General features: G+C 46.0%; 1 protein-coding gene across 1 annotated transcript; it reads left to right on the top strand.

Annotated features, from left to right (window-relative positions):
- The first annotated feature begins 4665 nt into the window (after positions 1–4665).
- On the top strand, positions 4666–13043 carry mydgf (myeloid-derived growth factor). The gene is made up of 6 exons (XM_084336817.1): positions 4666–4888; positions 5543–5593; positions 5821–5882; positions 7118–7199; positions 10220–10292; positions 10937–13043. The coding sequence occupies exons 1-6, from the start codon at positions 4727–4729 to the stop codon at positions 11014–11016; spliced, it is 510 nt and encodes a 169-aa protein (XP_084192943.1). The 5' UTR covers positions 4666–4726; the 3' UTR covers positions 11017–13043.
- The last annotated feature ends 528 nt before the right edge of the window (positions 13044–13571 follow it).

Raw genomic sequence — 13571 nt, 5'->3', positions numbered from 1 at the left:
GGAGCGATGCGCGCCGTCTTGACGTCTGGAGTGGGAACACCACTCCAGGCTTGGCACGGAGATCCTCCTCGGATGCTGCAGACGGGCAGCGCAGAACACAAGGGTCCCAGGGGACCGGGGCGAAGAGATGCCATCCTCCCGTGGAAAATAGGGAGCGATGACGCGCCGGCTTGACGTCTGGAGTGGGAACACTGGAAAACCTCCCGTAGAGAATTAGAGAGCAAAGACGGTGTCCCACTCCAGGCAAACGGCGACAGGTGGTGATGGCTGGCACGTCGTCTCACGCCAGAGACGCGGCAGGTGATGGTAACGTACAGGATGGTAACGTACAGAACTCCATGAACACAGAGTGAACACAGATACAGAACGACCCGACCAGGACTGGAAGGGAGGTCCAGGTATATAAAGCCCTCTGGGGCGCTAATCATAAACTATGACAGCTGCGTGAAGGTAGTCCAAGGGTGGGGGCTGGTGAAGAGTAGAGGAGAGTAAATCATTGCAAGGGTGGGGGCTGGTGAAGGAGAGTAGACAGGGAAAAGTTCAGGGAACAGGCGAATCCTCACAGTACCTCCCCCTCCACGGGAGCCACCGGGCGACCGAAACACTACCATGACGGGGCAGAACACTAACATGACGGTCAGAACACTAACATGGCGGGGCAGAACACTAACATGACGGGGCAGAACACTAACATGACGGTCAGAACACTAACATGACGGTCAGAACACTACCATGACGGGTCAGAACACAACGGAATCAGACAGTGGGGCAGGGGACAAGACAAGGCAACAAACAAAAGAAAACTGGGCCATGCTAGCAGGGGAAGCTACACCTAAAGTGGGGCTAGCAGAGGGACTGGGTAGCTGCCAGAGCATTGCTAGCTACAGGGCCTATGCTAGCTGTACTGCTACATTAGCATAGAGGCTGCGCTAGCTGCCGGAGCTAGGCTAGCAGACAGGGCTGGACTAGCAAAGGAGAACAAGCTAGCTGGAAGGACAGTCCTAGCTGTGGGGAACAGGGGAGCCAACAGGGGAGCTAACGAGGCTAACAGGGGAGCTAACAGGGGAGTCAACAGGGGAACTAACAGGGGAACTAGAGGGAGCTAGAGGGAACTAGAGGGAGCTAGAGGGAACTAACAGGGGCTAACTCACATACACTGTCTGTGCTGGCTGGGGTCGTCGACGGGTTGGGTCGTACTGTTATGGTTTGTAACCGACCCCAATCGCACAACACAAGACAGGTATGAGAGTAAGCCAAAAACAGGGCAAATATTTATTATAGAACAAAAAGCGGCACAGTCCCTTTAAGGGAAAACACAAAAACACAAGAGTCAAGGAAATATGGAAAATGCGGCACTGTGCCTTTAAGAGGCGAACAGGCTAAGGGACTAAAGCTAAGGGCCAGGGCTAAGAGTCAGGGCCAGGACCAGGGGCACTGGAGAGGGGGACAGGGACAGAGGCCCGGAGAGGCGGGCTGGAGACAGGGACAGAGAACAGGGTTAAGGCCTTGGACAGGGCGAGGGCCAGAGCTGCTTACAGGGATGAGGACAGGGTTCCGACGGCGGAGGCCGGGCACGGGGACAGGGGCCCGACGGCGGAGGCCTGGCACGGGAACAGGGGCCCGACGGCGGAGGCCTGGCACGGGGACAGGGGCCCGACGGCGGGGTCTGGCACGGGGACAGGGGCCCGACAGCGGGGGCCGGGCACGGAGATCCTCCTCCTCCTCCTCGGATGCTGCAGACGGGCAGCGCAGAACAAAGGGGATCCCAGGGGACCGGGGCGAAGAGACGCCATCCTCCCGTGGAAATAGGGAGCGATGCGCGCCGTCTTGACGTCTGGAGTGGGAACACCACTCCAGGCTTGGCACGGAGATCCTCCTCGGATGCTGCAGACGGGCAGCGCAGAACACAGGGGTCCCAGGGGACCGGGGGCGAAGAGATGCCATCCTCCCGTGGAAAATAGGGAGCGATGACGCGCCGGCTTGACGTCTGGAGTGGGAACACTGGAAAACCTCCCGTAGAGAATTAGAGAGCGAAGACGGTGTCCCACTCCAGGCAAACGGCGACAGGTGGTGATGGCTGGCACGCCGGAGACGCGGCAGGTGATGGTAACGTACAGGATGGTAACGTACAGAACTCCATGAACACAGAGTGAACACAGATACAGAACGACCCGACCAGGACTGGAAGGGAGGTCCAGGTATATAAAGCCCTCTGGGGCGCTAATCATAAACTATGACAGCTGCGTGAAGGTAGTCCAAGGGTGGGGGCTGGTGAAGAGTAGAGGAGAGTAAATCATCGCAAGGGTGGGGGCTGGTGAGGGAGAGTAGACAGGGAAAAGTTCAGGGAACACTCACTCATTCAGCAACCATGGCTCATCCACAAAACACAAGATCTTATAGATTAAATAAAATATTGGATTTTTCAAGTGCTCCTCAAAATGAACACGAGCCTGGTGGTGTTCAGACTCGTCACGGTTCAAAAACAAACAAATTAAATTGTCCACACAAGTGCAATATCAATCAATAAGAATATTTATTGAATACAGGCAGAATATAGTCCGATGGGCAAATAGAATGGTCGTAATACAGTTCGATGTCCAAAACACAAAACAGGCTCTCGTACAGAAAAAGGATTGTTCAATACTCAGAGTACTCGTCCGGTCCAGGGTCAGTACACAAGGGGGTTTCTCAGCCAGTCTAGGGTCCAGTACACAATGAACACCTTCTCGCCTTCACCTCTCCTCTCACTACCTCTCACCTCGCAAAACTCTGTAAACAAAAATCTCTCTCTCTCTCAATACTCGCTCCTACCTCACCTCCTCCAAACTCAACTCTATCTGTCCTAGTGTATTATAGTGTGTGTGTCTGGTGTGTGTGCGTGTGGGATGTGGGTGATCTAATGGTGCATAGGTGTGTTCTATCAGTACTATAATCAGCTGCATAATTGCTTCCACTCCTCCCGTGGCAGTAGTATCGCCCGTCCTTCACATATCCATGAGACGGGGGGGTGATATCTGCCACAATACTTTTAGATTACAACAAATTAGTAGTTTAAAACTCACCAACTGAGATTTAATCTTGTCAGCTATCCTCTTGAATTAGAATGTGAACAAGAGCCGGAATTAATTATGTGATAGTACGCAATATTGCATATGCCGGGTCGAATTGGCAACTATACAGTATGGCTATAACCAAAATGTATTGTTTTATGATGTGTGTGTCACCGGTCTCATTGTACAACAAACTACAATTGTGATACGTACAACATAATGTACAAAACACATTCACTTAAAACTATAGTCTTTTAGAGACAAACAGACCAATATTTATTTTATTACAGCCTGATATATATACATATAAATACTTTGAAGAAGTAATAGTTTATGACTCTATGAAATAACCACTTTTCTATTCTATTCTATTTTAGCCAGTTCATGGCTTTTGGGGTTTTTGTTGAGTTTTTGTATTGTGGTCTGTGGGCATAGATCTATATATAAGCCTTTATATATGTCTATGGCTGTGGGTGCCAACCACAATCCACCCACAGGAGATGATAACCAGACAGATAAATACACAGGAAATACCCCAGTGTTCTTTGTGGGACATTGGCAAATTAATTTGGTTCCTGTAAAAAAAAATATATATATATATATATAATATTGTTGCATTCAGTGTTGTTATGGATATGAACGTGATGAATGAAGGCCTGGATGAATGAAAGAATGAATGAGATGACCAGATGATTAGATGACATATGATGAAATGTAATGACATTGGATGAGATGATTGGTTTAATTAAATTTTGGACATGCTTTTTATGGTAATGAAGATTATGTTAAATGAAGATAGTTTACATTTGCATTACATTTTACATTTTGTAATTTAGTTAATGTCAGACTGGATTCAAAGCTGCGGTGTCTTATTCCTTATTGACCTCTCCCCATCTACACAAGTCATTTTCTAAAGAAGCACAGATTCAGCCTTTGGCCCTTTGCCCATGAAGAGCCTGTGTGTGTATGAGGGGGGGGGGACTAAGCTCCCTGGCCTATAGGGTGTGTATACATTGAGACTCAGACTTAAATAAACAGAGACACAGACTACTGGCCATGCTGATCCAGAAATACGTATAGTCAACTGGCGTATACTGTTATTTCCCCTTTGGATATCAAGGAGCAATTTTGAGGTCAGATGAACTCATAAATTTACGTTGCTAACCTAGCTATTCACCATTAAATAACCCAACCACAGAAATATAGCTTAGTTGGCAGGTTTGGATATCCACCCACCGGGGATATATATATTGAAATCACATAATAATAAAAATGCTAACTTTGGGGATTTAGGTTACGACTACGAGTAATACAATATTACAGTAGGTACAAAAGAGCCTTGGCCCAGTTTGATGAAATTCGTTATTTTAGGCGATGGCGGCGCCATGTGGTCAGAATTAATATTACAGTGACCTATAAATGATATAAAGAATGATATAAATTCTATGCTTTTTATTTTCAGATCAGTCACACTAAATGCGAAATGGGACACAATTTAATATTAGCTCATATGCAACTAACAGAAATCCAGCTATTGCCAGCCAAAAATAATACATTCTATATTCTTTGAATCCCTTCCTTGTTGTGACGACATTCACACTCGACGAAATATCTGGCAACCAACCCGGTGGCGTGTAGTCTTTTACCCGGTGTCAACTTCCCAACGCTGAATCAGAATGGCTCCTCAAATTAACTGTTTTCCAAATAATTTGGCCTCGTTCGTTGTATTGGTGTTGATGTCGACATGCGCTTTCGTTAATGCCTCTGCAGATCGAACGAAAACAGTGGAATTCAATGTTAAACCTGGAGGAGTGGTGCACACATTCACCGAGAAGATCGTAAGTGATGCTTTTTATTTTATAGTTTGGATGAATGAATGAATGAAAACTTTATTTAACAGATTGCAGAATGGGTACAATACAGTACGGCTCAATACACACAATTGTTAAGGGGATGCAGACCAGAGAAATACGTTTGTCTTGTTTACATCAGGGTCCCCCATTTTCAATTCATGGTGGAATGTTCTCCGTTTGTACATTGTTGGTTGGTCGGTCAGTTTACAGTAACTAGCATTTAAAAATATTTATAGCAGCCATGCATGAGTTTTAAAAGTACAATAACTGTCCGTTTCAATATTTATGAACAACATAGAGTGTAATATATCAAGACACGTTTGGCTGGTTAGCTTTGAAAACGCTATCGGAGCAGTATGATGACGAAGCAGCCTTTGAGAGGCTGACACGTACCAGAGTGCCACAAGGGCGCTGTTCATTGGTCCAGAGGACTAGTCAGCTCTCATTGATCAAATAATAGTCTACCAGAAAGATGTCTCCCATCAATTAGACTATGTAATAATATGATACAAACTATGCATCTTTGTGAGTCTGACTCTTAGAAATATGCTCCAAATAACCAGTAATAATAATCTCATATAATCTCGTATGTCTACATTCAGATAACCCATTTACTGAATGTCATTCTTTCTGTTACAGCGGGCATATGAGTGTTCATTCACTTATGCCTCACAAGGGGGAACCAATGAGGTAAGTATCAGCTACATAAAGCTGGACGTTCCAGCACTATCTTGCAGGCTGTGACATACAGGCATAGAGACAGCTCTGCGTAGCAGTGTGATCAGCTATGTCTTGCTTGCAGAAATTAAGTCACCAGACTACGATCCCGTAATATAATAAACCTATAATGCTTGCTGATATATTATGTAATGAATATGTCTGTAATGAATATGTTCACCTGTTTTTGTGCTAAACAGCAATGGCTGATGAGTGTGGGTCTGAGTGATGACGATGAACTGTTCTCCTGTTCTGTGTGGAGGTAATTACTGGTGTGAGATTACCATCCACAGTCCACACACACACACACACACACACACACACACACACACACAAACACACACTCGGGTGTAGGCTACACAGAGCTGTCAGTGAGGAGGCTCTGGATGACTTATTCAGACACTTCAGATCAGTGACCTTGGTATCCATCAGTGAGTCACACTGAATCCGTGCTCTTTTTCCTACTCAAACATTCTTGCATTTCCTTTCATTCATTTCATTGTGGCAGTAACAATAGAGATACGCATAGGGAAGTGATGGAATAGAGTTTTACAACAATAGGCGACAACCCCGCGTTCAATGTCCTATAGAATGAAGAAGAAAAAAATAGTTATAGCTAGATTAGAGAGTGGGTGACTTTGTTCTTTGCTCATGTGTTTGGCTTGAAAGCCCAGTTAAGTCATAACTCAGATTTGCAAATTAAACTGTCCCATTATAACTCCTTGGTCCCAATATATTAGAACTTCTTGGTCCTGATATATAAGAACTCCTTGGTCCCGATATATGAAATCTCCTTGATCCAGATATAGTAGAAGTCCTTGGTCCCAATATATTAGAACCCATTGGTCCAGATATATAAGAACTCCTTGGTCCAGATATATTAGAACTCCTTGGTCTCCATACAGATGTAAGACCTTTCTGGCAGGGAGGGATAATGTCTGCAATGTGTGGATTCTTTGAGATCTATTGACCATATTCACATGGTAGCCATTGCTCTTATGTCATGATCAGGAAGGGATTCCTTTCCACCTCTGTGTGTATATGGTCAAAGATGATGAACTGCAAACTTCCAGTGTGTTCTTTTTTCAGTTGGCTGTCTTTTACTGTGTAAAAAAGTAAAAAGAGAGGTGGTATCCTCGGGTCTATGTTATGGAGCTTGTTTTCTGTTTTATTTTTTAATCAGTGTTTTGTATTGGACTAGGCTTGTTCCTCAGTGGTCAGGGGAACTGTTGGTCAAATGAATAATTAAACCAAATCGACGCACTTGTTCTATAATTGGTCGGTACTCATCGGCATGATTGACCACAAAGTACTTGGATCAATACACGTACTTGTGTCGCTTGATTTTCGGGACCCACTCAGTTCTGAAAAATTATCGTGCACCTTAACAACAGGGAGAGTTGCCCATGTTTAAATGTCTTAACTGAGCAATTGGATTGGTTAGTTGAAAATAATTAAATATGATGATAACAAATCCAGTGTTTCTTTCCTCGCCAGGCCCCAGGGGAAGTCGTACCTGTTCTTCACACAGTTCAAGGCTGAGCTGAAGGGAACCAAGATTAAATATGCCAACGCATATGTAAGTACCTGGTAATAGGATCATGATTCTTTCAACCCTTAAATGGGTCCCTATCCTGCTGAACATTAATCTGTGTCCCCTGCTCCGCATTTAAATCCCCTGGCTTCAATCTGTGGGAGTGTAGATGGAGTGGGTACAATTTCTCACAAGCTCACTCTACAGCTTAAATAGCCATCATGGAAGCACCAGTTTCTGTCTTCTAGCGACTAGTGGTTGAGTGTGGCTAATGGGTTCATAAGGAGGCCATACAGCCCTGCAAAGGACGGTAATAATGACAAAACTGTAAAAAATCGTTTTCTCTTTTTGCCTCGTTTATATTGCCTCAATGGGACCCTTGTGCGTAAACCCCTTGACCATCTCATTAATTTGGCTATATACAGGATCAAATGTACAGTAACTGCAAAAATGGAAGATAAACAAAGGCAGAATGCACCTAGCAATTAAACTTGCATTGATGCCAACATGTAACAATTATGCTTTTCTGAACGAGGGTTCCGATTTTTGTAGAAATACAAACTTTATTAGTATGCAAATAATAAACCATCTACATTGGTATCAGAAATATGTTTCAGAAATACTGAAATGTATTGATTCTAAAACTAGATACGGCCTATAGGTCTCTGCCCAGTTTGCCATGGTTTGCCATTACGGTTGCCATAATAAGAAATATAATAATAAAGAATTGAATTCTAAGGCATCATCTACACAGCATGTTCTGTTGTGTTCTGGCAGTGTTGTGGAGTGACGTCCTGCCCAGAGCAGCACAATGCCTCTGTTCCAGTCTCACTTTGGTCCTGACCCCCTGCTGTGCGGCTCTGCTCCACTAATAATAATGTCTCCATGGGAACCATGTCTGTGTTCCCTGTTTAGCAAAACTTTTAGATCCATTATGTACTGGTTCAAGGCAAGCTATGGTAAATCCCATCTGGCACAAGCTTTAATAATTGAAAATATAATAATCATGTTCAAAAGCGACATATAGAGGAAAGTCACTGCAAAAGGTTATTATTATTATTATTGTGTTTTTTTTTTTTTTTTTTTTACAACTTTTATTTGGTTCAAAAAGGTCCATCGGGTGTATTTTAGGTTTAACAGATGTTATTTCAAACAATATGATAATGTCCAGAGTCTCTTATAAGCAGAGTCTCTTATAGATATGCATCAGGACTGTGCTTTTTCATAGTACCGCTGTCGCACCTCCACACACATCCTTCCCCAGCAAGGTCACTTCTGCCACTCAACTCTGTCACCAGTTAGAAGAACACACATTTTCTCTCCATCCCTCCTCTCATTCTCCTCCTCCTCATGTCCATCCCTCCTCTCCTCCTCATCATGTCCATCCCTCCTCTCCTCTCTCCATCCCTCCTCCTTGTACTCCTCCTTGTGTCCATCTCTCCTCTCCTTGTCCTCCTCATGTCCATCCCTCCTCTCCTCCTCTCCATCCCTCCTCCATCCCTCCTCTCCTTGTCCTCCTCATGTCCATCCCTCCTCTCCATTCCTCCTCCTTGTCCTCATGTCATCCCTCCTCTCCTCTCCATCCCTCCTCTCCTTGTCCTCCTCATGTCCATCCCTCCTCTCCTCCTCTCCATCCCTCCTCTCCATCCCTCCTCTCCTTGTCCTCCTCATGTCCATCCCTCCTCTCCTCTCCATCCCTTCTCTCCTTGTCCTCCTCGTGTCCATCCCTCCTCTCCTCCTCTCCATCCCTCCTCTCCTTGTCCTCCTCATGTCCATCCCTCCTCTCCTCCTCTCCATCCCTCCTCTCCATCCCTCCTCTCCTTGTCCTCCTCATGTCCATCCCTCCTCTCCTCTCCATCCCTCCTCTCCTTGTCCTCCTTGTGTCCATCCCTCCTCTCCTCCTCTCCATCCCTCCTCTCCTTGTCCTCCTCATGTCCATCCCTCCTCTCCTCTCCTTGTCCTCCTCGTGTCCATCCCTCCTCTCCATCCCTCCTCTCCTTGTCCTCCTCATGTCCATCCCTCCTCTCCTCTCATTGTCCTCCTCGTGTCCATCCCGCCTCTCCTCCTCTCCATCCCTCCTCTCCTTGGCCTCGTGTCCATCCCGCCTCTCCTCCTCTCCATCCCTCCTCTCCTTGGCCTCCTCATGTCCATCCCTCCTTTCCTCTCCTTGTCCTCCTCGTGTCCATCCCTCCTCTCTTCCTCTCCATCCCTCTCCATGTCCTCCTCATGTCCATCCCTCCTCTCCTCTCCTTGTCCTCCTCATGTCCATCCCTCCTCTCCTCTCCTTGTCCTCCTCGTGTCCATCCCGCCTCTCCTCCTCTCCTTGTCCTCCTCGTGTCCATCCCTCCTCTCCTCCTCTCCTTGGCCTCCTCGTGTCCATCCCGCCTCTCCTCCTCTCCTTGTCCTCCTCGTGTCCATCCCTCCTCTCTTCCTCTCCATCCCTCCTTTCCATGTCCTCCTCATGTCCATCCCTCCTCTCCTTGTCCTCCTCGTGTCCATCCCGCCTCTCCTCCTCTCCTTGTCCTCCTCGTGTCCATCCCGCCTCTCCTCCTCTCCTTGGCCTCCTCGTGTCCATCCCGCCTCTCCTCCTCTCCTTGTCCTCCTCGTGTCCATCCCTCCTCTCTTCCTCTCCATCCCTCCTCTCCATGTCCTCCTCATGTCCATCCCTCCTCTCCTTGTCCTCCTCGTGTCCATCCCGCCTCTCCTCCTCTCCTTGGCCTCCTCGTGTCCATCCCTCCTCTCCTCCAACAGGCTCTGGCACTGTCCCCTGTGAGGGAAGGCAAACAGAGAAGCAACTTCCTAAATGATGAGATAAAAATAACTGGCTCAGACACACCCACGCACACACACACATGCGCACACACACCAGTGCACACACACCTACCACCTACACACAGAATCTCTTTGACCTCATCACACCTCCCCTCACTTCCCTCCCAGTCTGTCTGTTGAAATGAAATTGTCTTCTTCACTGCCGCCTCATTTTCTCCCCCTATTTTTCCTCTCCTTTGTTTTGATTTGTTCCTTCCCCCTCCTTCATCTCCTCTGCTTGTGTGTGGTTCCAGTCACAGACTGCTGGGGGAGGACAGGCTGATGTGCCTTTGAAGCCGGAGGAATTTTCAGTAGGAGACTCTACAGGTGAGATCATAACTACACTCTGCTCCCCGTTGTTCAGTCAACTCACCCTGTCACATCCACCTCTCTTTCTCTCTCGCTCTCTCTCTCTATGCCTCTCTCACTCTCTCTCTTGCTCTCTCTCTCTATGCCTCTCTCTCTCTCTCTCTCTCTCTCTCTCTCTCTCTCTCTATGCCTCTCTCTCTATATGCCTGGCTGCCTCTCTTTCTTTCTTTCACCATTGCTGATTCCCTACTGAATTAGCACAAAAGCACACGCTCCAGTAGTGGGCTGTTGGAGTCTGTACTGCGTGGTGTCATTTGTTGGTAATCATGTTGTGTTGCCTTTGTGGGAACACCGCTGGCCTATGATTAAATGTAATTTTGAGAAGTTGCTGTAAACTACTGTTTGCAGCGACTGCCATTTTCAATCAGAGGAGATGAAAGGCTTGTACCGTCTCGCCTTTTTAGAACTATCATAGAGATCGCTGTATTCCCAGACGTCTCTGGCACAGATTAATCCTAGCCTTGGGGGGCTGAAAGCACTTATTCAGACATGAATCTCTATGCCTAGGTTTGGTCTAACACAGTGAGGTACCTGGCTTGTCGGGTTTATGTCGGGTTTACTTTGAGACTGATTTGCTCTCCCCTTCCATTCTCTTCTCTTAGTGACCCACAACGATGGAAAGTTCCACGCTGAGCTCTCGAAACTGACCCTCATTGGCTGGACACGTCACATCGAGCTCTAATTCGCAGGGAGTCTGACTTGACTTTGGTCATTTTTGACCAATTGGGACATTTGAGCTCTTAGGCCGCGCCTCCTGGCTCTACACTGTAGCTCAATAGTAAATGAAGGATGGAATTGTAACACGGTAACAATTTTACATGAGTGACGGTAAGAGATTGCGGCAGGATGCTACTTTATTATTGAATGAATTTATTGTCTTGGTGGCACTTTGTTTTAGGGTACATTAATTACATGTTATGTACTTGGACGTACACTGTCAAAATGGGACTTGTTGGGACATATTGTAGGAAACATCACAAGGTCAAAAAGACCTTGGGACTGATGTATTTTCTGTAACCATGCAGTGTCCTAGTTATTGATGGTGCCATAAGACAAAGTGCTTCCATTAACTTTTTTCTTTTTTTTTTATTAATTTCTAAGGATAAAGGCTTTGCAGGGCAATTGTACTTTGGTTTAAATGGGAATGTATAGAGGGGTGATCTTTTGAGGCATATTATGAATATAGATTTAGAGTCTGTAAGGATTGATTCATCTTGTATTAAGCTTAGGGGGAAGTGAGTAATCTATTTATCTTCAACATAAACAATACCAATGTTTCAAAATCTCTTCCCTTCTGATCTCCTGAGCTGCCGAATGATTAATATGCTGCTGAAAGCAGAACCTGGGACTCTGTTCATTTCTCTCCATCTCTCCACCTCTTTATCTCTCCACCTATTTAACCCTCCATCTCTTCACCTCTTTATCTCTCCACCTCTTTAACCCTCCATCTCTCCACCTCTTTATCTCTCCTTCTCTTTATCTCTCCACCTCTTTATCTATCCCTCTCCACCTCTTTATCTCTTCACCTCTTTATCTCTCCACCTCTTTAACCCTCCATCTCTCCACCTCTTTATCTCTCCTTCTCTTTATCTCTCCACCTCTTTATCTATCCCTCTCCACCTCTTTATCTCTCCACCTCTTTATCTCTTTATCTCTCCACCTCATTATCTCTCCACCTCTTTATCTCTCCGCCTCTTTATCTCTCCACCTCTTTATCTCTCCTTTATCTCCCCACCTCTTTATCCATCTCTCCACCTCTTTATCTCTCCTTCTCTTTATCTCCCCACCTCTTTATCTATCCATCTCTCCACCTCTTTATCTCTCCATCTCTCCACCTCTATCTATTCATCTTTCCACCTCTTTATCTCTCCTTCTCTTTATCTCCCCACCTCTTTATCTATCCATCTCTCCACCTCTTTATCTCTCCACCTCTATCTATCCATCTCTCCATCTCTTTACCTTTATCTGCATCTGTTGCATATGAGCACTGAGCACCTCATTTTAACCCGATCACTGTTCAATACAGTCGATGGTACAAATTCTGCCCCACCAGATGTGATTGTGTTATTAGTGCATGTAGCAGCGTCATAGCATGGTCTGATTCTGATCCACATGATGGCCCGATGACGAAACTCCTGAACCCTCCATGTGAACCCTCCTCTGGCACTCTTTTGTGTAGATCTCTAAACATATTGGACAGTAGTCCAACACCATTAAAACCCAACCCTGCCTTCTTGAAGAGCAGGTGGGATTTCCTTTTATCTTCTTTACATCGATCCAATCTCCTCAGATCCACGTGAGTCTTCAAAGGAATACATTCGGGAGATTGATGGGGGGATTTTGCTGATCCGATGCTGGGGATTGATGGTCTTTGGGGAGAGGTGTGTTGTTGGGTGGGTGGAGATTTACTGTTGGAGGAGAGAGGACAGGAGTAGCCTACCGTGTTTGGTCTGTGGTCGTGGTCTGTCTAGACGTGACCCACTGTAGTCGGAAATTCTCAGCGGGGACAGCTGCGTCCCCCCTCGTCACTGGCTAGGCTCTCTCTGGGGTCTCAACAGGAAATACCACAACCAGATACTGATTTAGAATGGAAAGACACACACAAAGGGACAAGAAAGGAAGTTACTTATTTTGTTGTATTTTCTACTCGTTTTTTTCTGATTCACAACAATTGATGTTTCAATAAAGTCATGTTGTCGCTGGGCTGTAGATGACTGTGTTTTTTTGTCTTGTAATATCAGGCATAATCTAGTCTCACATAGTCATACCTCTCTCCACACTACGTTAGCACTGCCAGTGCCGGAGAAGAGGTCTGGCTGAACCTATTATCATTGATTCCACTATAGGGGGAAAAAACAACACTCTGGCTTGTTTGTATTTCTTTAAATCAACCACAATCATCTTGGATGCAGCAACGGTGCCCTGGCAAAATAGTGTCGCAGATAGCAGAAGGGGAGGAGAATTCTGACTGAAATAGTTGGCCAATGGCATGCTTATACCCACAGTCTCAGTCCTGTGATCCAGACGAGGCATAATCTGATTGAGCAGCTTTGTTAGGGTGAAACATGAGGGGAATGAGGATCCATTCTGACTTGAGTGGCATCATAATAGGCTATACTCCCCCGGCGCTGCTTCAGAGTTGCGCCTGACCCGGGTGCAAGTATTTTTATGCCTCTCTTTTATGCTTCCATAACTGTCCCAATTAACGATCCGAGGACCAGTGCTAACGTGAGCTTA

Source organism: Notolepis coatsorum (assembly GCF_963971535.1).
Source record: "Notolepis coatsorum genome assembly, chromosome: 2".
NCBI classification, from domain to species: domain Eukaryota; kingdom Metazoa; phylum Chordata; class Actinopteri; order Aulopiformes; family Paralepididae; genus Notolepis; species Notolepis coatsorum.
This window is presented reverse-complemented; position numbering and strand designations above follow the sequence as displayed.

Excerpts from the sequence above, each read along its gene's own strand:
- mydgf (XM_084336817.1), top strand. The coding sequence starts at position 4,727 with ATGGCTCCTCAAATTAACTGTTTTCCAAATAATTTGGCCTCGTTCGTT. Across the intron at positions 4,889-5,542 it reads ACACATTCACCGAGAAGATC|CGGGCATATGAGTGTTCATT; the intron begins GTAAGTGATGCT and ends TTTCTGTTACAG. Across the intron at positions 5,594-5,820 it reads CACAAGGGGGAACCAATGAG|CAATGGCTGATGAGTGTGGG; the intron begins GTAAGTATCAGC and ends TGTGCTAAACAG.